The sequence below is a fragment of the Anser cygnoides genome, chromosome 2 (assembly GCF_040182565.1).
Source record: "Anser cygnoides isolate HZ-2024a breed goose chromosome 2, Taihu_goose_T2T_genome, whole genome shotgun sequence".
In the NCBI taxonomy this organism is placed as follows: Eukaryota; Metazoa; Chordata; class Aves; order Anseriformes; family Anatidae; genus Anser; species Anser cygnoides.
This window is the reverse complement of record NC_089874.1, coordinates 129,919,207-129,946,852: the sequence shown is the minus strand read 5'-3', so window position 1 is coordinate 129,946,852 and position 27,646 is coordinate 129,919,207. Positions and strand designations below refer to the sequence as shown.

Below are 27,646 nucleotides of genomic sequence, written 5' to 3'. Positions count from 1 at the left end.
AGACATCTTAGAGGGAAAAAAAGTGCATTAAAATGATGCTGTGTAATGGAATGAAATTTGCTGTACTTGCTCTTAGTGACTTTGCTGTAAGAACATGAAGTTAATGACTTCCCCAGGGTCAAATTAAGAGTCTTTTTCAAAAGAGCATGGAATTTGGAATAAGGGCTAATGTAAACAGTTTCTTCTACTTTGGACTATTCTCTAAACAGGCTTAGTTAACAACACTATTCTCCATACAGATATTGGATTTTTTTTTTTATTTTGCATGTTATATATATATGCAGTAATAACTGCAGTTGTACTGAAACTACATTTACTTTTTGAGGCATTAAAACTGCATCCACACCAGACTATTTTTATGTAGATCTAAGTGAAACGCTATAGAAAACCAAAATGGGTACTCTTCAGAAGCTCTTTGACCAGCTACTTTGTTGATGAGTTTAGAAATGATAGAAAACTGCCAGCTCCTAAAGCCTTATTTCACAGTGCTTATTGATCAGCTTATGAGATTAGACTGTAAACTATGTAGTTGACAAAGCGGATACAGGAATTGAGCAATAAATATGTGAACTGTGTTGATACTATATAGCAGGAGCAGGAAAAAGTAGTTTGAAGTAGTCTTTCAAGGAAGCATTCCAATCACTGCTTTAAGGAAAAGGTGGCTCACTTTAATAACCACAGGCATTGGTCACTATTTAACAAGACATTCTAAAAAAGTAATCACAAATTGTCCAATAGTAGTTTACAAGTGGATGGTATACATTAAGATACAGAGGTAGAAGTTCACTTTTACAATGCTTCACTAATACAGATTACCAAATTCAAGGCACAAAATTGTTCGCTTTACAAAAAATACTGTAAAAATGTCATTTGCTGTTCTACGATGTGAGTACAACTCAAAAAAATCTTTACACCCTTCTATACTCCACATGTAAAGTTGCATCAGGCGTTATTCTATTCTTCGTTTGCTAATAGTTGGCATATGACCAGCAGTTACATAAACAGTTTGTATCTCAGCTGAGTTGCTTTGTCTTTTAGGCACAAGTCCAGTTACAGAAACTTAATACAACAGCTTCCTCAGGGGGTGGGAAAACTCCGTCGGAAGTATGAATAAGTAGGGAGAAAAGAAACGTATAGTCCGTAACAACAGGTTGGATTCTGACATATGCAGAGGGAAACAGAACAGAGCATATTTCAAATCAAGCAACTTGAAAAAAGTCAGTTTAAATCACTGACTGAACTCCTAGAAAACCAGATGCCCAGTACAGGTTTGCTCAGAGTATTTCTGAGACATTCACTTGCCTTTGAATCGGCAGAGATTTACAAATTTATTTTTTATCTTTGTTTAAATAGAACACACACAATTGCTACAAAAGAGAATTACACCACAATTTGGCCATGTGTCCTTTAGAGAGCTTGGGATAATATAGGAAGAGATGCATTCAGAAACTGTCCTTGAATTTGCTAAAAGGTCATAAGTAATCGCTCAAATCTCAAGATTTCCCTCCCTTCTCAAATACCATAGGGAAAAATGAACAGCTTCTGAAACATTGCATCTTCTAGTTGTAGACAGCTCTTATAAACCTTGGCAGGCTGAGGAAGAGATATCACACAGTGCATCCCTACAAGTAGTAGTATGACTAGTTTACTGTACATACAGTGATATTCTAAAGGACAATGGTGGCAGCTACATTGTAAATTCACTTTACCTATCACATTTTCCAAGTACTCTAGTCAGTTTTATTTACAGTATATTAAAAAAAAAAAAAAGATTTTTAGAGTTCAATACACAGGTTTAGGACCCAAGAGAATGCCACAGTAAGATGTTGACATTTGCATCTCATAGATGCAAGTGTGCTTCACAATTTACTTATGTAACATTATCATATTCACCTATAAATCTTAGTCCATCCAAACCAGTGTTAAATTCCATTTTTTGCTTCATTGTTGTTTGTAGCCTGTTTCCTTTGAGCAATGAAAGGGTACATACACTTGTCCGCTCCCAAAAACCGATACATGCATACAACTGCTTCAAAGGGCAGAATACTGCAAAAGAGAAGTTATAAAGTTATTAGAAAACAGTATAAAACAAAACCTCCACGTATTATGTACTTGGTCGTCTTAAAAGCAACATAATAGCTATTGTGGGGGCTTCCTAAGAGACTTAAAGGATTTTTATTTGCCAGGAATACTTACTGAGAAAACTGAAATTTTAAAGAGTCCGAGCCATAGAGGCAGGCAGAAAGGAGAAAGAAGCTATTTATTCGCATGCCTCCAGCTTAGACTGGATGTTCTGCTGCTTCTTTACAAGCTTGTTTTAAAGAGGTGGGGGCAACTGCACCGCAGAAAGCCTACTAAAACCAAAGTTTTTGCTCAAAACAGCATCAACAGAAGTCACCAGACATTTAGGAAACTCTTTACTTTGGGATTAGTATTAGTTAATGCAATTCTTTGGTCATCAGATGTCTAACAAGTTTTACACATGTTCTAAACTCAATTATCTGTCCTCAAAAAGAGGTCTGAAGCAAAGAAAGCAATTTCCTTTTTGCCCCCATCAGATAAAATTCAAAGAGTACATGATGAATACCTGGCTATGGACCCTCCCCTCTTTCCCACATCCACAAAATACTCTTTTTATTTCAAGGGTGGTACTCAGGAGCTCTAGTGAAGGACTACGATGGGCTTTCCTCAGCCCCTGAAAACAGTGTGACAGACACTCATTCAGTGGAAAGCAATACATAGAATCTAGGCATTAGGAAAAAGAATCACTGAAGCACTGAAGTAGATGTCACTGGTACAGGTGTCTTTGCCAACAGTAGTACTGCTTGTGCAGTAGCCACTGGAGGGCCTTTGATCTAAGTGCTGCTGCCTGGGGCATGGATTATGGTGGAACTTTGATCTTCCTGTTGGAAGCTAAAGTGTTGAATGCAAGACAACCCAAAGGGTCTTTGATGTCACTGCTGCTGCAGGAGGCACTGCTTGTAGCACTGAAGCACCCTCTGAGCATCTGGCTGAAGAAGCTAGTTCTTAAAGACAGTAATAGTGATCTCAATTCACTGACAGAAGAGACACACACATACTCTCTTTCAGGAAAGAGGTGAGCAGTCAAGGTCTCTAGTCTTTGGTGATCCTGTCCATCAGGAGGGACTTAAAGCAGAGAACAACTGCTTTGTAAGTAGAATAAAAATGACCAAGACTCTCAGTTTCAACCATCCCTTGCAGAAGGACAGTAAGACAACACTATATTTTAAAGGTTCCTTCTACACACTACAGATTAAAACAAACAAACAAAAACCAACAACACAAAAACAAAAGAAAAAAAAAAAACAAAAGAAAAACCTGTGCAGTTGTGAAGCTGTTCTCTATGAACTAGTAAGTTATGTTGAATCAGTGGAATTGAGCCAACTCCTGTATTACCCTGAATCATTGAAATGGAAGTCTAGTTAGAGATTAAACAGAGTTCCCATCCAAAACCTGTACTGTGTTAGGACAAAGGAGATAATTCCGTTAATTATCCTTTCCTACAGCTCTGCAAATTGGTTCTGAATGTGCAGATTTGCAGCTTGTCTACCATATCAATGCAAGTCCTAGGGGATCTGCAGGCAGGGCCTCCTACATACTGGTCCTAGAGACAGCTACAGGATCCTTTACTGTAAGCTTCCTCATTCCCCATTCCTAAAGAGAAGTCCACAAAATGGAAGAAAAGTCTGTTGAGGAGAAAAGGAATCTAAGGAGGATGGAAGATAGCAGAAAGGCAAAGCCAGGATGCATAATAATACATAGGATCTCAGTTTTATGGAGCTTTCCATTAAAGAAACCTACACTTGTGCAAGCCAAGGAAGAGACAGGAATTACGACAGAACAGCACCTATGGCCCCTGTGTGGGTAGGAGGGCGTTTATATCTAGAAAGTGGACATGCTCACATATTCCACTAGCATTCTGTTGCTTGTATTACCAACAAACTGGCATTTCAGATATTACCTTTTCATGAAGGTGACCATATACATTAGGCGAGGCGTGCAAATCATTGGCTGGTCTGTAAGGATAGCTCTCATAGCCTGCTTCACACAGTATTCTGGCTTCAAGGGTGGAAGGAAAGGCTCAATTTCTTTTCTGAAATATTTGATTAAGATTGATTAAGAAGATATGTAAAGGACTGCCAACCTCAGAGAAGTCCATTAACCCACTTTCTTTTGGAATGCCTCAACAATGTCAAAGGCTTCAATTTTTGTGTTCACTATTCAGTTACAACAACTTGCCAAAAGGCAAAACTTGTGCTAAGAACAACAGGACAAAAGAAAATCACTGAATTCAGAAGTCCTTTTCTGGACTCAGGATTACAGATTAAAGCAGACAATATTTATTTTAATACTTTTTATGGTAACAAAGTTAAATTACCTTCAAGTATATTTTGCAACACTACATACACAGGGAAAAAAAATTTTACACTCACCTGATTCTGCACCCCCTGAACATTCCTGTATCAACAAGATAAGGGCAGACTAAAGTTGTTTTGATTCCATCCTTTTCGGCAGCCTTCAATTCATGGCTCAAAGACTCGTGAAAACCTACAGCTCCAAATTTGCTGGCACAATAATCCTGTGTTGGCAATGATTGAGGCAAAAAAAGGCAACTTAAAAAGGTCAGATATGAATCGTGTTTAAAGCCAAAACATATTTGATGTGATTTTGCACAGATTTACAAAGCAACAACAAAAGACACCCACTGAATATAGCATAACATAAACTCATTTATCACTTCACTTTTAAGGCAATTAGCACAGAACTATGAAAGCAGGAAAGCTGAATGTAGGAGGAGATTACCTGGGATTCAAGTCTTTGAATCAGGCAGGCTCATATGGCAAGTTGCTCTGATTACCAGTTTGCTTAATATTAAATGCTGGAACAAAGGACTAAGAAACTTAATACTACCTAGGGTCAGATTTGAAGAAGCTTGGATATTTGGCAGGGCATAGGTGTAGAAATCTAAAATGCTTTATTTTTTATGTTAGTTTCAACAGGAGGTATAATGGAGATTTGAGTGTATCATATGCTTAATTTTCAGACAATTATATAGCTTGCTTATCTCATAAAAATAATAAAAACTAAAAAATAACTGCAGAGACAGCAGTAACATTTAATTTTCAGTTGGATGTGTCTACCTCTGCTGGTCGTCACACCCACAGTCTAGGAAATTCTTTCAAGAATTCTCAAGACAACAAATACTCTAAAAAAGCTTTACTTACACCAGCTTAATTCATTTCTATTAAGAAACACTGCAGGGTAAGGTCCTGGATTGAGCCTAAGCCATGTGCAAAGAAGCCTACATCTTGTGGGGTAGTATGACCGTCATTCCATTAAACTCATTAACTTGTTTTCACTAAGTGAATACTTTTTGTTCCCATTTGCATTTGTGCTAATGACCCCAAATGCAAGCTAATATGCTCTAATCCTTACCTAGTTTTATGTACCAAACAAATCACAAAAACTGTTGTCCTCAAATGGCTGCTAGCGACTAGATGACCTAACATATAACTTGGAGCCTAGTGAAGCAAGTGAGCCATATAGTCTGGAAGGAAGGCAGGCAGCAATTTCCTCACAGAAACAGGAAACAAGAAACATTACTTTTGAAAATCCTTGCCTTTGGCTTCAGGCTTAGCACTTAAGTTCTTGGCAGGAATAGGTAGGTGGACACCTTTCAGGTTACTAAAAATCACCAGGTTATTCATAGACCATTCAGCGTTCTGAAGTCCTTAGCTGTCCTAGGCTTCCACTGAGCCCTGTGCTGTTTGGTGATATGGTAGTGAGCACCATAACTCCCAAATATCTCTGGAAGATCTGACTTTATTTTCTGCTGCTAATACCAAATAAATAAATAAATAAATAGTCTAACAAACCTCCACTCCAGCAGTACTGAACAGTCCCAAGGAACTTGCAACTGTCACAATGTGCCCATGATTCATTTCCAGCATCTTGGGAAGGAATGCTTTAGTTGTCTACAAAGTAAAAAACAAAACAAAGAAACACCATGAACATACTACATTAGCTACAGGTGTTCAAAACCTTTATCTCAGTTTGTTATCACGAATTTAGAAGATCACTATACAGGTTTTGGCCTTCTAAGTTTTTCAAAAATGCCAGCAGAGTATCTACAGCATGTTTGTGAATTCAGACAGCAGCAAGGCAGCAAGGATTGTATCTCCAGAAATCCTAAGGTTAAAGGATCAATTGGGCTCAGACATGTTTATTTTTCTGCAAGAGACTAGTTATCAGAAAGAGATAATTTGCCCCTAAAATGGAAGTCTTTTTTTTTTTTTAAGACAGAAAAAGGTATGCAAACTGTTTAATTATGCCATCCAGTACATCTATGTTAAGATCAGTGCCAATTACCGATTCTAATTATTGACAGCATGTTTTGTCAGTTAGATATGGTTGGTTTTATCCACTTACCAACTTGGGCATTTTACAATAAAGAAGTACTGGAGACAGAGGTTTTGCTGATGTTACCTTTTCCATATAAAATACACTAAACATCTACTAGTTTAAACTGCCTTCCATCTTTATTAGTATCCATAAGCATTGCTCTAACTAAAACTAGATGTATACTTCTGTTATTAATTCCATATTTTAAAAGGATTTCAAAGATAAAACAAAAATCAAGCGTCAGGATGAAATTATGAATGATTTTAACCACCAATCTTTATGCTTTGATTATCTCAAAGTTTGTTTTTGTTTAAACAACCAAATCAGAGCTAACACCTTTAAAAAATTAAGTTTTAAGTGATAAATTGAAGGCAGTTGCTAGAAGATCACCTTTCTTAGAATACCTAGCTGTCATCTGTTTTCTGAAGCTGACTCAATACTTCTTTTTTTTTTCTTTAAAATATCAGAGCAACATAGATGCTAGAAATCACTTAAGTAGTAAAATGATTTGTTTAGTTATGATTTACTTTGGCTTTTAGATTATCAGCATACTACACTAGATCACTTTTAAACTGCCAAACAACTTCAAACAATGCTTGTTAATCATAAATGTGTCTAGTTAATACATAAATCTTCTCGTGGCAGAGCTATTATTCTAACTTGCTCAGAACCACAAATGCTTCGTCCTTCCAGAAACCAGGTCTTCCCATCTAATTTGGATCCAAACCCAAAGCATGCAAATGCCCCTGAAGTATTTGCTGCTTGCTTAATTGTTGGTCTGAATCGTGTCAGCTGCATTGTTAAAAAGACGTGCAAGCTACAGCTGAATCCATCTAATTCCATTCTTATGCTGTCTGCATTTTCCAATCACAGACGTCAGGACAGTTTTGCTCTAATGATTTTCACATGTTCTTGTACAACGTTTTTGCCTGCAGGTGTTAAATGACTAATCCAGACCTCCTAACACCACACAAAAGACTGTTTTCACTGGACAGCTGGCAGATGATAGAAGATTAGCAGACCTCCTGACTCCTTGCCTTTTCTACTGTTGATTCATATAACTCCTAGATTCTGTCATAACCGCATAATGAAGCTAATTATAAAAAATAATCTGAGAGCAAACCGCCTTGCATTTGTTTCTTTCCTCGTGGCAGGGATCATTAAACCTCTTATACAGAGCCTTGGAAAAGAATTTAGTTCACTTGTTAAACTAATCTGTGCCAGGCACACGAAGTTTCAGCCTCTCTTCCCAGGTTGCGTGGCAACGCAGCTTAGCCATCCCGGAGCAGCACAGTCTGAAAAGGTAAGAGCAAAGAAGCAAAACTTTTCTTTGCTCAACTTTTACAGCACGTCCTTCCTCTGCAGCCTGCGTTACACCCCCCCGACATTGACCAACGTACGTTGGCCCAGATCTTCTGCACCATCCTCATTAGAGGACCGTGCTCCCAGCTCAGTCCTGCTAACAATTTACTCCCCTCCAGAGCATTAGTCAGCTCCCTCAGCAGTTTCCACTTACGTCTCAGTTATCTGTCCACATCGCATTGGAATGACTGATTGCCACCCCACACTGCCAGAAAGCTTGATAATGCAGGCTGAAGCTCTGCCTGCAAAGCACAGTAAGTACAGAAAGGAAGGGCCACTTGCCTCGGAGTTCGTCTCTTTAGAAGGTGCGGGGGAGAAAGAAGGAAAAGAAACAGTAACAGGTTTTTCTCCTACCACTTCCAAAGCATGGATCATTGTTTTCTTCCATAAGATAAACAACAGGAAAGCGCATGAAGCTTCTTTGGGCTGTTTTTTCTATTATCTTCACTATAACACCGACTTTATTCCTTCTCCCCTCTATTTTTTTTGGAGGGAGGGAGGGAAATATGTTGTTCTATAACTGTCCATAAATGGCTGTACTTACCTATGGTAAAGATGACCAGAACTTTCCCAGGCATGCACATAGACATGGGAAATAATCAGAACAACTGCAGAGCAGTAAATCTCAAAAAGCATACTCTTAACTGTCTGATGCTTCTTCAGAGGAGCATACTGATTACAAAGCCTGAGTTCTCAGAGGTTGTGACTAAAGTAACCCATTTTCGGTCAAGAGCAAACTGGCACATGACGAATGAACTCTGTTAAGGACCTTTGGGGTGATGTCTTCAGCACTGAATAACTTCCAGCAGCAGAACTATGGTCACTTCATGCAAGTCATCTCTTCAGAGGCCCTTTACAGCTGCAAAGGAAAAAACGCAGCCGCTCTGCTCTGAGGACAATTAGCAATTCATGGAAATCTTCACATGAGACCTCCGTGTTCTGAAACAGCCCATTCAGAGCAGGGCCCTGTACTTTGTCATGGGACATTATCCTGCTAATCCAGTTAAAACCTGAAGCTAAGGGGGGTCTATAAAGATAGTGCAACTATCTTATGGACAAAACTTAGCAGCCAGCTATCAACATCTCAGCTAAATGGATGACAGAGAAAGTCATCTCGGTTGCTGCCACCCTCCAGCCATCTGCTACAGCTGGGAGCCAGTACTTAAAAAACAAGCGCTGTAAGAGGCAGACACACCCTATCGGGGGACACATTTCCAGTCTCAGAGTAAAGGCTTGCCCACTGCTCCTCCCAGCCTCCTCTGGCTGGGAAAAACAATCCCAAAGTGAAGTTATTCTCTTTCGTGGTATAAGCAATCCCCAAATAAATCAGTGTTCTTACTGAGCTCCTGGCACAGCCCACTTCCTTGATCAAAGCAGCTTCCTCCATACTCTGGTCCCCATTTTTTCTGCCTGTTACATAAACCAGACCAACCTAGTTTCTTGTTTCTAGTTTCTTTCAGCTTCAGCTACATCTGCCTACCAGACCTGGAGTCTTCTGCGTGCTTGCTGTGCTGCTCAGAAACTAGTTAAGAGTTCGACTGGTTCAGGGGCAAGATGCCTCCTGGGTGGCCTTCCCATCTGGCGTTTGTCTGAACAGGTAGCACGGCCCACATTAGTCTTCCGAGGTGATGCATGGACGTGCTAATCCACCACAAAAAAAAAAAGGAAAAGTATTATAAGATGCCAAGCAAGAAATGTGGTATTGTCCATGGCATTAGAGGTCATGAACCAGGCCCCGGAATAATTCAAATCGACTCAACTGATTTAATCAAGCTATCTGCCTTCTGGTTTGATCCCTTAATTTCGGTTTTACCTCTCACAGCTGCAGAGGAAGACATTTAACTAAAACATTTAAGTACTTAAAGTCAGTACTTAGGTCTCTTATTAATGACGAACATTGCACCCTTTTTAACACTGGGGAGAAACTAGTGAGTATAGTAAATGAAAGGAACTGTGTTGTGAAGATTCATGAATGATATGAGTGTTTAACATCAAGAAATTGAAGTTAAGCATCCTCTTTATTAAGAATTAGCTCTTTATTCCCTCCCCCCCCCCCCCAAAATAAAAGAAAAAAGAAAAAAGTGCGGTACAAATATGTCATTTCTAACCCGTGTTTCAGATTAGATAAAGCAGATAGGTGGGATAGACAGGACATATGAAGCTGCTCTGAACAGAGAGCAGAGCTATTTTTTTGAGGTATAATCTTTAAGTTTTATGAAGCCTAAAGACCAATTCCAAACCTTCTAAGCAATTTCCTCCATGCCTCTGAATATACTAGTAAGAACAATCAGTTCCCAGTAGCTGTAACCAAACATGTATTTCATATGCACCCAGCTTTAATGACTTATTTCTCATAAGTGTGAAACTGAACAAGCGTTTACATGTCACTTCATAGCTTTCATAATCTGTTCTCAACATTTTGGTTTACGGCAAATTAACTTCTAACAGTCTAGCACTTCTTCCCTCCCCTTCCCCAAATTCTTCAGTTCCATTCTTAATGAAACAAAACTCAAAAGATTGTGCAACACAAAGAACAGCACAGCTGCAATGTCAAGACAAATTAGTCTAAACACAGCAAATGAGAATATGAAGAAATACTGTGTTTGGGAAAGTGATTTTTTTAATTAAATTTTGGAGTAATTATTCTTCAAGTAGAAACCAAGCATCCACAGAAAACAATGTTAGATGTAATGCAGCTCAAGACAATGAATTCTGAATGCAGAAAGCACACCAAAGTGGAAAAGTACGTGCTGCCTTATGTTTATAGACTTGTCTTTATATCAAAGACACAAACAAAGCAGGTACGAACATGTAAGGTCCTTTAAGTTTCTATTTTTCAATATAGTATTTTTTTTTCACACTTTCTGCCTTCTGTCAATGCCCAACAGCCATTTAAAACTATTTTGATGGCATAAACAAGCTGCTTTACTCTAAAGCAGAAATTCCTTTATGCCAAAGGAATAGCTCATTTTCCATATGGCCCCTTCACGTAGGGTGGATGGAGCACAGTTGTTTTTCAGGGGCTGATCAACAGAGCTGAGATTTTACATCACTGTTATTCCACAAGAGTGGCATGCTGGTATAACAGATACGACATTTCCCCCCAAGCCAAAGCTATTCCTGACTGCCAGAACAGCCAGATGCATAAACATATAAAAGGGTGCAACATTTGGGTAACTGCATTGTTTTATCTTCATGTTAAGACCCTTCACCCAGACCCATGAGGCAAAATTGGTGTGAGTAGTCAAGGACTCATCCAGACAGCTCTGGTTAAACCTGGAACTAAGGTACCAGAAATCATAACAGCCTGCTGCCATGCGTGTTGGCTAATAACAATTATATTATATGCTATATTATATCATGAAACAATGGAGCCAGTGACAAGAAAATGTAGTTCCAGTTTTTGTCTAAAATGCATGTTACGTGCTCTCTCTACCCCACATGGACATTCACTTTCCCTTTCTTCCCATTCCTCATGGATCACAGAAGGACACTGCAAGTTCTCCTGCTTCCACGTTGGACAGTGCATGGCCACTCGCTCCATCACGTACTGAAATTCAGAGATTACACACACCTCGACTTCCCTTTCCGTGCCTCTAACTGGGAAGTTAGGCACAGAAGTCTGACAAAAGAACACTTCTAACTCTTCCGCATACTGGCTGTGCAGCCTAAGCCTTAAAGGTGGTTTCTCCTAACTGGGTAGAATAGCACTAATGCACTCCTGCACGTTAAAAAACAAGAGAGAGGTGCCCGAAAGGCAGAAAAAAAAAACAAACACGTGGCAAGCTTATCGGTAAATATACTAAAGTTATTTTCAGCTACAGTCACACAGCCCATCTTATTTCAGAGGATAACCACTTTAAATACACTTTAAAAACACTGGGTAAAACTTCATTTACAGGATTACAGCAAAAGTCACTGCCAAATACTTTTAGAAGAGGTCTTGAAAGTATTCCCTAGAACTGTGCAGCTCTCAAAGGAGAATTTAATCACGCTAGAGGTTATAATATCCAAACTGCCTTCTCACACACCAAAGCATGCCATTACAAGCCTGGATTTAACTGTTTATTTTCCTTTCAGTTTTTTATTTGGTTCCAATGAGAACTGAGCATAATAATTGGACATTTGCACTATCATCTCAGTTACTTTTTCCATATTATCCCCAGAACCTTCTTAAATTCCATTATTATAAGCATCTCCGAAATCTCTGTTTAAGGTGAGATTAGTAACTGTGCAAAGACTACATTCAAATACCAAGTATTGTGTTGGACACTAAAGAGACTGCACAGCACACTGGACAGGGCTCTGTCAATAACATGCTGAAAACAGAAGGTAGACAGAAGTCTACAACTACTGTTGACCTTGCTAAGGTAAGGGACCAAAACTGTGCCTTGATGTAAAAATGTCTCGGCTGGCTGTTTTCAAGAAGGGCTGGGTCCCCTCTGGATAATTAGTCACTGTCTAGGTAAATATTTAAATAGCTGTGGAAATCATTACTATTTTTGATCTTCAGTTTCTGTTCTCAAGAAGCCAAAATGAAAAATAGGCCAGAATTTTGCAGTTTTCATAAAGTAATTAATTTAAAAAAAGAAAGCTATGCATTTCTCTGGATTGTTCGTGGGTCTACCCAGATCCTTCTGTAGTAAAAAGGATCAAGAGGTACATATGACTTCTCCAAGCCAAGCTTCCATAGACAGCTGTATTAAAGGCATGAAAGCAAACTACTCAAGGATTGCCCTCAAGTGTGCTTTGAACAGGTCTTGCGTTCAAAACAAAAAGCTAGAGCTTCCAATATTTCATTTTGAAAGGAGTCCCTTAGTTATATAGCTCCTGGCAGGCAATACAGCCTTCAATTTCTCACTAAAGCTTTGCTTGTCCTTCACATAAAAACCCACTGTTTTGGGGCCATGGGGATTCCTTTAATATTGAACTGCTACAGCAGTTAATGCTTAACATACATGCACAGTAATAATGTTCCAGTTGCCTTGCAACCAGAAGCTCATGAAAGAACAAGATAGACTTAAACAGAAGTCTATAACGATGACGAGTAACAAGGAAGCAAAGCCACACACGCGCACACACCAATACTTCGTATGCCCTACATTTGCAGATAGACTGAAACTACAGATAAGATCTATCCAGGTTAAGAGGTGAAGGTAACAAAATAAAGTAAATACCCCGAAGAACTAAGTCACAATGAAAGGCAACACCAGTTAATTTAAAACTGTATTTGATTTACAGAGAAATAAGCATCTTTTTTCCTCTCTCCAACTCTGCGTGAAATACTGCTTTGAAGTACATGGAGTCTTCACTTAGTAAAAACATAAGCTATTACTTGAATCACTTGTTTGGTTTTTAATTCATTATTAAATCATGTCAGTAATTAATGTTCCTGTTCTCTCCTCCTTCGTGACTGATCCATACACATAAAATCCTGTGCTTCTCAAGAGATGTACTTAGCCAGCTGAGAAGCATTGAAGTTGTACAAAAGTAGGTTAAACTTTATTTATTGAAGTTTATAGGTAGGTTACATCTGTCATGCCATTTGCTAAAGAAAAAGTATGTTACAGACAAAATTTCCATTTCTACATTGCTTAGCATTTGTAGTATTTACGGTCCAATTATAACATTTCTTGAATTTTCAGTAATAATAGCTACCATTGCTTCCTGAGAACGTTTCGGTTACTGTAGTGGTTCCTCTTACACCGAGTAAACTCATGTTGAGTGTATCAGAAGAAAGCTGAAACTGAATTAAGTAGTTTCCTTAATCAGAACTTAGTGCCACAAAGCTGTTTACAATGCGTAGACAGTAAAGATAAGATAAGTAATGCTATTCAAAAAAAAAAAAAAGGCACAGGAAACTAATACCACTAGTTATCTCCCAAACATTAATCATTGTTTTCCACTCTTTACTACCAGAACTAATTATGCCATGCCTACGGCAACTGAACCTAGCCTGGCTAAATTGTCTTTTGTATAGTTTGTTAACAGGGCTTACCTGAAAAAGGGTTGTGTCTACAGAGAGTGGAATATGAAAAGTGGTTAGGAAAGAACATTGCAACTGAAACTTTTGGTACTATTGCCTTATCACGTCACTACATTGTCTCCCGCCCCCCTTTCGTTTAAGGCCTTGCTTGTCATTTCCTGTGATCCTACCCCAAATTGTGCAACTAGGACTAGAGCAGCAAACAGCTTTGTTCTTCCCCTCCTCTGAAGTGCAGGTAAGTAGTCAAGCATGCTACCTAAATTATACAATTCCTGCTGCAGAAACTTTCTGCTTGAGAGTCAAGATGAAAAAGATATAATTACCTAAGGCTTACAGCGATCTAGTGCTAATCAAACTCCCAGTTGCCTCATGTAAAACCTTTTTTTCATTCACCATCATAGCAACACTCTAGATTTTGAGTGCACCTTTACCTAGGGCGGGGATGTAGGTACATGTACCACAGCTAAAGGTAATCCTGATTTCTCCTTAAGAATATTTCATTTTTGTTTAGACAGGCCACTGCTTTATACGCTTTCTGGGCATGAAGAAGTTCAGGCATTCAGACTGAACTGCCCTTGTTAATTCTATACCAGCAAATGGAAATTAAGAGCATTTATAGTACTGGTATGCAGCGTCCACCTTTCTGCTCCTGAGATCTTTCTTGTGTTGTCTCCTCCTGCTAAGAAACAGATTGTAGATTTAGATTTTCAAGCTTTTAAGATTATTTCCAACCGCAGATGTCAGATCCGTCCTGAAAAGTGTCTGATCCTTCTAATGAGTGTATGTCACCAATAATTCTTGCGGGAGCATCTAGCTACCTTTAACGGACATGCTTTTATACATACTACCATACATGCACGTAAACTTACCTACTTACATCTGCACTTTGCAGATAACAGCTTGTATAACTTCACATACATGCATCAGTATATACCATTGTTTAAATCACTGATTGTATATTTAGGGCTCTTCCCTCCACTTTTTTTAAGTCTTTGATTTCATGTGGCTATGAAAAATGGAGCACCTTCTCCGCTTAAGCCAGCTCCCTGTTCAACAGACCATTTCTCTGCCTCTTGCAGATGAAAAAGTTCATAAGCCATCTGAGACTTTGCATTCTTCATCTCTATGTTAAGTGGAAGTTTATAAACAAAAAAATCTCAGCTAGGATGCTTGGAAAGGATGCTGATTCCTGTGTCACTTCTCTCCTCTGTCTACCCAACACAGGCTTTTGACTGTAATAAATTATCCTGCTCTGTCTGAAATAGTGCCTGTTCTACTTCTACTCTTTCTCATTAGCTCTTAAGGCCTTTCAGATGGAAAGAGAAGGTCCAACGAGGCAGTGCAGAGCTCAGACAGTACAGTCATATTAGATTCTCAAAAGCTAGCAATGAACAGGGGGAAAGACAGTGTATTTGCTTAAGCAGTGCAGAAGTGCACAACAGAAGTTGCCAATGGCGTTTGTTGTGTACTTCAAATGTCAAACTAGAATTTAAAGGCAGGGAAGGATTAGTAGTAGGTTAGATACCATGCTAAGTGGGCTGTTGGAGACTCAGCTATGTGTTTAGTCTGCCTCGTGTTGCAAAAAGCCTAGACTGAAGTGGGACTTGGGAGCAAATGCATACAAGCAGACTTCTCTAGCCAGCACAAATTTAAGGCATAACCAAGCATGAGAACAGAAGCTTTCAGACAAAGTAATCACGCTCTAAAGCTGAACTCCCCCCTCCTGCCCAAAAATACCTTATTAGGCGAGCTGATGTTTATTCTCTACAAACATTATCTCATTACACCCTCAGACTATCACAGCTACCAAACTGCAATTACCATTCAATTTAAACCAAGTACTATACAGTTGGCAGCAGCCACTGCAAAGTAACATGCAGTTTAAAGAAAGCAAATCCTTCTGCTTGGATCTACCATGTCAGCATTTGAGCTTTCCATATACTCAAGATTAATGCAGACCTCCAACACCACTGTGACAGACCAAGTACACTCCTGGAAGTTAAGGGACTTAAGTTACAATCCCAATAGGCAGCACTTCCAACCTCGTATTCTTCCACAGGCAGATCTGTCAGTAAAGACCTAACTTGCATTTATCCAAATGTCAAATTTGAAATTACTTTAGAGTTTGTTCGTCGAGTGATATAAAAAGTTAACAGTTGGCCAATCCTTCCTGCAGAAGTTGGTTTTAAGTCCTGCTGAAGTGAAGTGACTAGAAATTCTACTTTGTTTATATACCGACAAATGGCCGAGTCAAAGGATTTGTGGTGTCTCAGAGCGATGTTGACATCAGTGTAACAAACACGTTAGTCCCTCACCTTCATTAGCACAAGTTTGTAGCAAATGTCCAACCATTTGGAGAGAAGTTATTTATTGCCAGCTATTTGATAATCTTGACAAAAAAATGAAAACATGCCTCTATGAGTCAGTGAAAAATCCACATAAATTCATTTTAGAACAACTATTAGATAAGAGCTCAGAATATTCCGTTCAGTGAACAAGAACACAATCCAACTTCCAAATACACATTTTTCTCCAGCTTGCCATAAGCTTAGTCATCTTCTGGAATATTTAGTAAAGCTTAGTATTTTAGTCTGCATGTTTCCAAGGAATTACTAGAGAACAGTACTGTCAGAACTACTTATGGAAAATATGAAGTCATCACTCATGTTTTACAATTTATGTAACAGGCGTTTCAAGAAGTTTCAGAAAAAGATTGTCTCAAATTTTACAGACACCTTAAGGCAGTACCTCCACAGTTCTGCTATCTCTAAGCAGTATCTACGTGCAGATGAAAGCTGAGTCACTTCACTCATCCTTCCCAACGCGGTAACGAAGTCATTGTTTCAAATCAATTACTTTATGAAAAGGAAAGTGATTATGCCATAACAACATCTCGTAAGAGGAACAAGATTAGAAGGAGAGCTTCCCTTTTCATTTAATAGTCTTACTTATCGGCAACAGAAAAATAAAGAAGCATTTACAATGGAATGAAAATTTAGCTTTAAAGTTTGTTTAGGAACCAGGAAGACCTACTAGAAGGCTCCACCTTACTGTGAAGTAACTCAGTGAATGAGGAGTAACATTTTTAAAACATATGGAGCTAGGAGGTTTTCAAAATACAGAGTGTGGAAATACTTCTCCCTACTATCCCCCCCCCCCCCCCCCCCCCCAAAAAAAAGGGGTTGGGGGAAAAAAAAAGTCTTGGCAGGTAAATTTTTGCTTCAAAAGCCAACAAATGCTAAAAAGATAAACTGCAGTTAATGCAGTGATTGAAACAGCGGCTAATGCAGTTTTCAAAGATTCTACTCACATAGGCATTATAACGAAACACCAGCAAACTACTCACTTTCCAAGGGAGTAGATAGTCACTTTCTAAGCAGAGATTTACTTCCTTTTTTCGCCTTTCCCTGGAAACTAAGTTCATTTCCCACAAGCTGAAACACAGGTATGGCCTGTTTTTCCCTCATTGAAACAGTACTAGCACGAATGATTTCCAGAGAAGACAAACGGTGCAGTAGGCATAGAGATCATTGCTTTCTATGGCACACAACAGCAATGACAGTATCAGTGCAAGGCAAAAAGCTAGAGCTGTTAGCACAACAGAAAACTAACCTACCTTTATCTAAAGGTTTTAAATAGGAGTTAAAATACTGCTCTCTCTCTAGAAACAAAGTTGTAACATTCAGACTAATGTGACAGTGACAGATTTACTATAGCTTGGAAACAATTATGCCTATTTAAATATTTTAAGCCTGTAAATCCTATTCTAGAAAATCTCTTTAAGAATGAGGTTTCACTAGACAGCTGTAGAGATCCTGTCCACTGCCACACAATTTTATTCTGTTCCTCCCCACACGTTCCCCAACACCTAAACATAAACCAGCTCCTGTAACTCTGAAATTCTGATGAGGTGATTCTAGTCTCTAAATAGAAATTTGGCCAAGAAAGCAAATAGCTTTGCCCTGCACCCTCTAGACAGGTTGGTGAGCTGAACTGGCTCACCCAAGGATCAGATGAATACCAAAACCAGTGCAAGGTAAGATGAAGATTTAAGGGATGGTCCCATGTGTCAGCTTGCCACCACTAAGCTGCCTTGAAGTTTCATCATAAATCAACACAAATTTTGGACAAGTTACAAGCATATGCTCAAGTGCTTTTACAAACTAATGCTGTGAGGGGAGTGCTTGAGAAGCTGTCACACAAGTTCAAACAGATGGCAGAAGTGACCAGGGCACTTTTAGGTGCAGAATTCAACAGCCAAACAAACTTGAATTTCAAAAGGCTCACACCACGGCAGTCACCTCTGCTCCACAGCTGTTCCTGCATTCCTTGGCTTATAACGCCCTCCCCTCCCAATCGTGATAACTCACTTGTGTCAAGTGTTAATTTGACCGGCATATAAATCATTATCCTAATACAATTATTTACAAGAACAAAGTGCTCGTTCAGAAGTTTTAAGCACCGATGTAAATCTCTTCCCCATTTGTGGCATATCTTCTTTCAAACTAAACCCTCAGGAACAGAGATTCTACCAGTCTATGCCCACTCATTGACACTGTAACTATATTTTGAAAGACACTTTTTTCTTTCCTTCAATGAGCAGGCTAAGACGACCACAGGTATGAGCACACAACATCGTATGTAATTCACCAGCTTCCCTATGCAGAAAGACTTGTACCATTTTTCACAAAAGACAGACAGGTCTCAATAACTCAATTTTACCATTAGTGTGAACAGCCAGAAAACCCTGAAGGCTGGGGAGCATAGTTTATCAAATAAATGAGCACTGTAGAAAGATTTAGCATTACGGATGCATAACAAAGGCTCACCCCCAAACAAAGAAACAAAAACCCACCAAAACAAAACAAAAAACACAGAAGTGAAATCAAAGCAAGAGAAGCATTGGGAAACAACACTTTCCAGCTGATAAAGATAAAAGTAGAGAAGATTTTAAAAGTGCAGTGCTAAAAATGGCAGGGATGGCGCTAGAAAACACAACATTAATCTTTCCTCGACCTGTCTAGTCAGGGTAACTGATGACACTCGGAACTACCAAAAAGGATTGCTAACCCACACAGTTCATTTAAGACAGGGCTTAGGCAGTGATGAAAAGACTGGGCTAGCAACACTTAGCCGCATCATAATTAAGATCGCTTTTCTCTATATTTGAGCACATGAACACATCTGTCTTCTAGAAGTGTGCTATAGTCACTTGGTTATTACAGAAAGGTAATAACGTGCTAAGATCTCATTAACATTAGCTGCTTTTTGTAAAATTAAAGATGTTCTTTGTAGATAGAGGGCTCTGGAACTTTAAACTCTTTTGTACCTGATCACCCCATTGCTGTCCTAATCTCCACAGGACAAGGAAGACAATCTTTTATACTGAGTATTTCTTTGGAACAGTGAAGAGGCACCTCTCCACTTCTAGCTAGGTTAGGCACCATCGTGGCAAACACTACTGCTCCGTTCAAGGTTTCCCACCTCCCCAATCTTTTCACATGTAACACACTAATATCAGACCAAAGTCAGTGCAGAGGTTTTTGCTTATTCAGCTGACTTAACTCATTCCATAAGAAGCAGGAATTTAATCACCATGCTGATCGCTCATCCAGGACTGTTTCTTCAGAGCAGATTAGCAATCCTGAAAACACCGATATGCTTTGCTGACAAGTCTCTAACCCTCAGAAACAGTCACAGGAGACAAGTTGTGAGATTATCGCAAGTGCCTGACCTCTGGCAAGCTATACTGCACTTCCATCTTTATTTTAGAAGACTGTAGAATTGCAAGCCACTAATAATTGACTAATACTTCGAGTATGTCTCAAATAGTTTAAGAAGTCTTGGCACGTTCTCTCAAGAACAAGTCTACCCTTACTTAATTGGACTTTCACGTTGCTTTTCTGTGAAATATATTACTGCTTTCATCTAAACTCTACAACCTTCAGCCAGTTAATCACCTGGAAGTAACTGGCTGACCGCATTGTATTCTACCGTCAGAGGCACTCACCTACAGGCAACAAACAATCCAAAGGTTGCAATGTGAGAATCTTTATTTCCTGTTGTTTGAGTCCAAGTTCCATGCACCTTTCAAATGATGCAACAAATTCATTTACAAAGTATGCCCGAGCGCAGCCACCACAAGAGCTCGGGTGCAACTGAAGCAGTTTAAAGAAAACCTGATGAACGGTCATTTCAGATTTGTGAACCGACTGGGACAAACATCAGACACTTTACACCATTGCACAGAAGAGAAATGGATGAATTCGACTGCTGTTTGAACAACAGAGGTCCGTGTTCTCTACCATGCAAGTAAGACTGCCTAGCACAGAATGTGTGTGCAGGAAAGCTGATGTTGTGATACATTCAAAGAATCGTTGATACGCTTTTTCCACAACACTGATGGAAGTGTTGGTAATTAAACAAAAGCCAAGAGCTCTATAAGCTATTTCGTTCAGACTCCTTGACATGTGTCTATTCATTTACCATCAAGATGCTGTAGACAATGGAAAACTATGACTGAATAGGCTCTGTAGACTTCAGGGAGTACACTTCAGTAATTTGTGGAACAGCTACAGTTCAGCTGGCAGCACTCTGGATTTTCAATTGTCTGTGCTTGAGTTCACGCGATTCCCACAGATGGCAAACTAAGGGTTGTTTTTTCACTGCATGACCCACCTACCTATCCCTCCCAACGTGCTTAATTATGCTTGCTGATTCTGCAGATGACTACTCTGTCTGGAGACTCATTTTTATCCTTACTTGTGTCTACTCTGGAAGTGATGCAAAATCCTTTCCAAATCTTACATATCTAGGTGCCTTAATCAGATGTGCTTTTTTGTTGTTTTCCCCAAAAGGATCAGAAAAACACAAAACCTTCAGTAAAACAGGCTCATTTTTTGAAAATGATCACTATAATTTAAATGTGACTACAAGGCTAGATTACAGATGTGATATACAGGTAATCAATTATTACAAATCAGAAGATTTCAAGTTGGTAACAACTGTGCTTGTCTACCAGGAGTGTGTCCATAATAAAAATCTATAAGGAAAGCTCCAAGACAGTCTCATGCCCACTGAAACTTCAGAAATATTATTTCCACCCATTTATTTTCTAAAACTTAAGTACATTGCTGTGTAAGAATGGAAAATGTAGTTTTCTAGAGCATGAATCTGGAAAACAGTATTTTCCTCAACTGACAAAAAATTTCCTCTACTTCCTTGAGAAATAAACTCAAGAACATATGAATTACAAAACCATACTGAAGCTGCAAGATGTAAATATGGTCAATACCCCTGTTTCCATAGCTAAGACTGACTGCTTTTGGTTCATATTTGTTACCCAGCATGCTACCACATCATATGAAACACATGTGCTATCTAGGGTAATTTACTGGTGGCATGTAATTGGAATCATTTTGCAAGGGAAGAGTTAGTTTTGATGACACTTTTTGGATCACATACACATGCTTTGGCTTGAACTTGATCCAACTCATTTTTCAAAGAAAAAAAGTCAAGAACTCAAACTCTGTAAGTAAACTTATGCTTCTTTGGATATGTTACAATGAAATTAAAACAAATTAAAGCAGCTAATTCAGCTCAACGAAAATGCTAAGTACAGCTAGCTGGCGTGTTAGTAGAGTACTGTGTGTACCTTTGATCATAAACACTAGAATTCTAGAAACGAAGACAAACCAAACTGCTATGCCCATGGTCTACAAATGATTTGCCCTGGTATAGTTTCAGATAATAACTTGATTTAATTGTCTCTTCTGTAGAAGAGACAGTGTGCACACTTAACATGCAACACTTCCACATTTAAGCTGAAGAAAAACTACTCATATAAGTGAGCTTTATTGAAGACCAGGGAACTTGGAGAGATTAGAACATCACTACCTACAGAATAAGCCACTTATTTTTCCAAGTTTTTATCAAGTCTTTCAGTCTAATTTGACAACTACAGTAGTTGTATGAATATGTATTTGATTTAGTTAATCCTTCAACTTCCATTAACTTTTTCTTTCCAAGGTACATTTAAGTTCAGGGGATTACATAGTCCAAAATATTTAAGTTACTCTAGCAATATTCCCCTTTTTACTCAGTATTTTTCTCTCCCCGTTATCAGTGTTAGACTGCCAAAGAGACTTGTTACATCCCTGAAAAGATAAATGTATAGGCATAACTTCAAAAATAGTTTGTAAGTGAATGAACACTCTGAGTAAGGCAGCAGTACACAAGTCTGGGCCATAGTCTTTCACTATGCTTTTTTTTTTTTTAATATGACAGAGCTGGAGCTAAATGCTTTTGCTTCCCCCTTTTGGTAAGTTGAAGAGAACTCATCTAGGAAGAGAGCTTCACATGACAGAGAAACACTGAAGTGATACCACTGTTCTCTCAGAGCTGGATACTAAAGATCTGCTGTACAGAAGGACCTTCATATCACAGAACTCAGCGGTGCCTGACTTGCATTGCCTTGCCCCTAATTCCCCAGCATGAGTCCTATTCAGCTTTTGACTCTAGAAGAATTCCCAAGAACTATGCTGATACATAATATTAATATCTACTTATTCAGCAGTAGCTTTATAACCTTATGTTCAGGAAGAATAATAGGTACAAAATCTCAATCTGTTCTGAAATTTGTACAGTAGTTTTTCTGTTCTGTGATGTAAAACACGGTAAGTTGGTACTTCACTTAAAGCTTTAGTGTAAAACTGTAAGAAAAAACAAAAGTATTCCTTTTTTTTTTGCTTAAAATTCATTAAGCAACAATTTAATCTTGCATTAACTTAACATTAACAATTTTTTAGATCTAGATTCCGACATATAGGAAGAGAACTCCCTGGTCTGCAGAAGTTCAGTTCCAGTAATTGACAAGTGCAGCCAAGTAAGTTATTATTCTCACAACAGACTGGCAGGAAAGATACTGTTACATTACAGCTACAGTTTTATGCATCTGCAAATTATAGTAAACCAGAGCTGGCTTGTTTCAAACTGAGAACGGATTTTGTCCCTGTGTTTTCAATATCAGAAGCATTTGAGTTATCACAGCATGAAATAACAGGTTTTTAATACTGCAATGGATTTTATGCTGTGGAAATTGCTACATGATGCAGTGGCGACATGTTTATACAGAACACACATAGGAAGGCTTATACAAATCATGGATGTCAGCAAAATGGAAAGCATCTGTTTAGGCTGTGGCACGCTGCTAAAGCTCTCCTTACTGCCAGTTTGTGATATGGTACGCAGCCCAGTCAGAGTCCCAAGAGCAAGTCAGTGAGACTTTTGTCTTGCTGCCTGCTGCAGAGGTTGGGCAGCCCTTGGATCATAGCTGTTAACACAGAGCAAGTTTGGTTCACCTGCATTCTGCACAGAGAGCAGACAACCAGCCTCATTTCAGAGAGTTCAGGGAGGACAATGCCATAGTCCCATTTGCCATTTTTAATATAGAAGCACATGGAAGCTTGATTAGTGATCAAGGTATGATGAAAAAAAAATCCTGTATTATACAGGAGAAGAAAAACAAGACCCAGGAAGCAAAGACACTGAAATACAGAGCAATGTTACATGGAAGATCCTTGTCTTTATGAAATCCATTTACAGCTTTTTGGATGAAATGCCGTCCAAGAATAGTTAAAAGTCTACATAATACTCTAGAGCATTCACTTTGCTTTTGGACCACCAGTTTAGCTGACACAGAAAAGTCTAGCTGCATAAGACTTCACACATCTAGACACATTGTTTTATTTAAGTCAGCATTGACTTGCATCAAAAAAAATTGGCTTCAAATCAGCTGATTCAGATACCTTATGAATTAAGTATTTTTTTTTTTTAATAGAAGTCCACCCACTGTTGGTCAAGCCAACCTTTTCTGGGATCAGGAAGGGGAAGACTAGGAAAAAAAGCTCTGCGAGCAGCAAGAAAAAAAAAAAAAGGAGAAACCAAAGCAGGACACAGGATCTGCAGGAAGCATACGTATGAACAGATCCTCAAGTAAATATAAAGGGTGTTGACTGCTCCTTAGAAGCTTATGCCAAGACCTCAATTTTCACAGTTCAGATCTACTATACCTTTCTGGAGTAAAAAAAAAATTAAACTCACTTCACACTAACATTTAGAGATGAATGAAACTTATGGAAAAACAATCACAGTGATCCTAGACTAAGTTTAGTTTTATATTCCTGTAAAGAGACAGAACACACAGGGTGCTTTATAAAGGTCTCTGAAACAATGTTATAAATAAGTGTATGACTTAGGCCTGAAGGAAGAACAGCTGGAAAATTTAGGATCCTCCCATATTTTAATTCATGGTGATGTCATAATTTAGAGTTCTTGGAAACTTTGTCAATTCTGCTTTTAAACCACATCAATAACAGTCATTAAATCTAGTGTACATCTCTGTTTGCTTAAGCATCAGTTTAACTTTTATAAAGGGGAACATGCAGAACTTTTAGCTGTTGTAGGAAGTTCTACGAGCATTTTCATCACTTTCCAAATTGCCTTAAAACATACTTTAAGGTTTAAAGAGTTTCTAAACACAATCTCATGTGCATTGAAGTTTAAGCACTCTCTGAGCAAGTTTTACAATACATTGGAAGAAGACTGCTCTGCCATTAAGTGTTTCACAGAACAGATTTGAAGGGGGCTCCTTTAGGGTTATGAAACAGCATGTAGCCTCCACATTAGAAACCCAGGTTTGATAGGTCCTTCTAAGTTTTGAAGATGAGGAATTTTACGGAGTTTTATTATCAAAAAGGTAAGAACAGACAAAGAAAGCTCAAGCTGAATTGTATTTCAGATTGCTTAATCCTTTGTTATGCAAGTGTATTTCATAACCTTATTTGAAGGACCAAAGAACAGTTCTAATACTAACAATGGGCTCGATCTGACAGCTAATGCTAACCCAAGTGTGCATTGTGCCCTCCAACATACCAATTTATATAACTCCACACTACAGTGAGCTTAAAAATATAACACGCAGGGAAACAGAACTTAAGTAGAAAAGAAGAATAAGATCAGATAACTTCTCCTTAATTAGTAACTGCTACTTACAAAGACAGTATCACCTCAGAATCCACTTTAAAGGTTTTTCTTACTTCTACTGGCAGCCCCAGGAGAAAGCTATGAGGACAAATATGCAGGATTCCTGAAAGCGTGTTCTTGGCTTGATTTCTTGAGATATCTTTTGCCTTTCCTCCCAGCCTTCAAAAGGAAGGGTTTGCCTCCAAGGCAATTTAAGCAAGATTTCCAACAGATTTTTCAATAAGTATTTTTATTCTATAAATGTGTAAGTTCACTACTGTAGCCATTATTAAAACAGCATTTTAAAGCTGCTAGCATACTAGTATAAAGCTACAGGAGGAGGGGAGTGAAGTCATTCATTAACAGTAACAACCTTTAAGCAGATTCAGAGGTTACGGTTGCAAAAGACTTCATGCCCAGAACTACATAAGAGGGCACGAGATTTTTAACTCCGGATTCTAGGAAGACATAGTTGATTTAAAGCTATTTATTAATGGTTTTAATACCCACCATTCCTGTTAAACAGAAAGTTAAATTAAAGAATAAGAACCCTACAAAGTAGCCAGCTTGCAGATTAAAGGGAACAAGTGCAAAACCCAAGAAGACAGGAGTTAGGCAACAGCAGTTATTTTCTTAAAATGAAGTGACAAAAAGGGCAGCATAAACAAGTTTATAGTTACCCAGAAATGTGCATGACAGTTGACCATCATGGTCCTCTCGATAAGCTCATCGGGACACTCCAGGAGATGGTGCCCGGAGACCACGCCGGCATTGTTAACCAGGACAGACACCTCGCCAACCTCTTTGCGGACCCTCTCTGCTGTTGAGTAGACATTTTCTCTTTTGCCCACATCGCAGGTGTACGTGTAAACCTGCAAGTTGCAATGGGGCAGCGCATCTTTTTCTCCATCTACTAAGGAACACAGACAAGAGAGAAGAGAACAACACGAGCCTTACTTGGGTTCCAACACGCAAATCAAGAGTTGAGTGGAAAGCGCAAGCTGTTTTCCATCGCGCTAAACTTGCGCTCAGCCGTGCCACGGGGAAGAACTCATCGCTTTGCTGTCGCTGCCAGGTTTGAAGGACGCTCCGTGCCCTCCTGCCCGGCCGGGGAGAGCTGCCCCATGCCCGGGGGGGGACCCTCGGGCACGGCAGCTCCGGGAAGGGGAAGAGAAGGGGAAGGAAAGGGGCACAGGTGAGCTCCGGGGGGCATCGCGGGGGACCCGCCGCTTACCTTTGGGTGCGCTGGCGGCCTCGGCGAGCTCGCGGTAGATGTGGCGCACCATGCCCGCCGTCTCCTCGTTGCTCTGCGTGTTGATGTCCCACAGCACCAGCAGCGCCCGGCGCCGGGCGAACTCGAGGGCGAAGAGGCGGCCCAGGCCGCTGCCCGCCCCGGTGATGAGGCACACCTGCCCGGCCACGCTCTTCTCCTTGGGCCGCACCAGCCACTTGGCGGCGGCCAGCACGAAAGCCCAGAGCACCCGGAAAGTCACCACGAAGAGCTCCAGCAGGATGTTCATGCTGCCGGCCCCGAGCCCCCGCCGCGCGGCTCCGACACCCGGGGCCGCCCCCGCTGCCCCCCGGCGGCAGGCGGGCGGCCGGAGCCCGCCGCGATCAGCCCCCGCAGCCGGGACGAGCCGCCCCGCACGCAGCCCAGCCCCGCCGCCCCAGCCCCGCACGCCAGCCCGGGGAACGAGCCCCAGCACGGCTCCGGCCGCCCGCCCTGACCGCCCGCGGCCCCGCTGCTGGCAGTGAGCATCTTGCTCGCTCGGCGCCCTATATAGGGCGGGCCGGGCGGGCGGGCGGGCTCCTCCTCCCCGGCTCCCCGGCCCTCCCCCGGGCCGCTCCGCCTTCCCGGGACCCCCACACCCCCGCCGAGCCGAGCCGAGCCGAGCCGAGCCCCGCCGCTCGGGGGCCGGCGGCTGCGAGGCGGAGCGGAGCCCGTGTCCCCTGCGGACTACATGTCCCGGCGTGCCCTGCGCCGCCCGCCGCAGCGCCATCTTGAGGCGGCTCCCACCGCCAGGGGCGAAGTGTGGGGGGTGCGTTCGTGTCGCCTCTGGGCGTCGGCAGAAGTTCGGGCTGCGGAGTTCTGGGGAGCTGACGGGGAAATGGGAAGGCTGGAGGTGTGATGGCGTGAATTTGGTTTCTAAAGAGATCCTGGGTGCCCGTGTTTTGATCAGTTTTTCTTCCCGCTGGAGAAAGTGAAATCTCTTCAGAAAGAAAAAAAAAAGTGCAAAATCTTTTCAGTACTTAAAGGAGACTTACAAAAATGACAAAGGGCAACTCTGCTCAGATTACCACAGGACAAGGGGGAATGGCTGTAAACTAAAAGAGGGGAGATTTAGATTATGTGTTAGGAGGACGTTTTTCACTCAGAGGGTGGTGAGGCACTGGCACAGGCTGCCCAGAGAAGCTGTGGATGCCCCATCCCTGGAGGTGCTCAAGGCCAGGCTGGATGGGGCTTTGGGCAACCTGGTCTGGTGGGAGGTGTCCCTGCCCACGGCAGGTGGGCTGGAACTGGGTGGTCTTTAACGTCCCTTCTAACCCAAGCCATTCTATGAAACTATAATTCCTTCTACTCGAGATATTTTAAGTCTTTTGTTACGTATTTGTGAGCTGATAGGTTTTAATTGCCCCATTCATTGCAGTTTTAATGAGATCAAGTGACATAAGCTGCTGTATTAGAATAAAACAATGCTATTTTACAAAAAAAGACAAACAAAAACAAACAAAAACACCATTGATGCAGCTGCTACCTAGCATAGCACCTCTGTGTGCAGGCAGCAAATAACCCCAACAAATGCCGAACGCCCTCAGCCCGGCTGCCTACTCTTTTTCCACACCGCATAATCC

The 27,646-nt window shown here is 40.4% G+C and overlaps 1 protein-coding gene across 2 annotated transcripts; it reads right to left on the bottom strand.

The window, feature by feature from the left end:
- Positions 1 to 646: 646 nt before the first annotated feature.
- Positions 647 to 26,535, bottom strand: RDH10 (retinol dehydrogenase 10). 2 transcript variants are annotated; one of them, XM_048077024.2, is made up of 6 exons: positions 26,028 to 26,535; positions 25,474 to 25,703; positions 5,898 to 5,996; positions 4,455 to 4,600; positions 3,983 to 4,114; positions 647 to 2,046 (listed from the first exon to the last, which is right to left on the bottom strand). In XM_048077024.2, exons 1-6 carry the CDS (start codon positions 26,311 to 26,313, stop codon positions 1,923 to 1,925), a joined length of 1,017 nt encoding a protein of 338 aa, XP_047932981.1. In that variant the 5' UTR covers positions 26,314 to 26,535; the 3' UTR covers positions 647 to 1,922. The 2 variants fall into 2 exon arrangements, with proteins under 2 accessions (XP_047932981.1, XP_013027917.2); XM_013172463.3 differs by having other exon boundaries at positions 25,474 to 25,706; positions 26,028 to 26,534.
- Between the last annotated feature and the right edge of the window lie 1,111 nt (positions 26,536 to 27,646).

What these genes read in the sequence shown, in the direction of transcription:
- RDH10 (XM_013172463.3), bottom strand. Translation starts at nt 26,313, where the DNA reads ATGAACATCCTGCTGGAGCTCTTCGTGGTGACTTTCCGGGTGCTCTGG. An exon ending in GGCCGCCAGCGCACCCAAAG is followed by an intron (nt 25,707 to 26,027) that starts GTAAGCGGCGGG and finishes TGTGTTCCTTAG; the next exon opens with TAGATGGAGAAAAAGATGCG. An exon ending in ATGGTCACCTTCATGAAAAG is followed by an intron (nt 2,047 to 3,982) that starts GTAATATCTGAA and finishes TCTCTTTTGCAG; the next exon opens with TATTCTGCCCTTTGAAGCAG.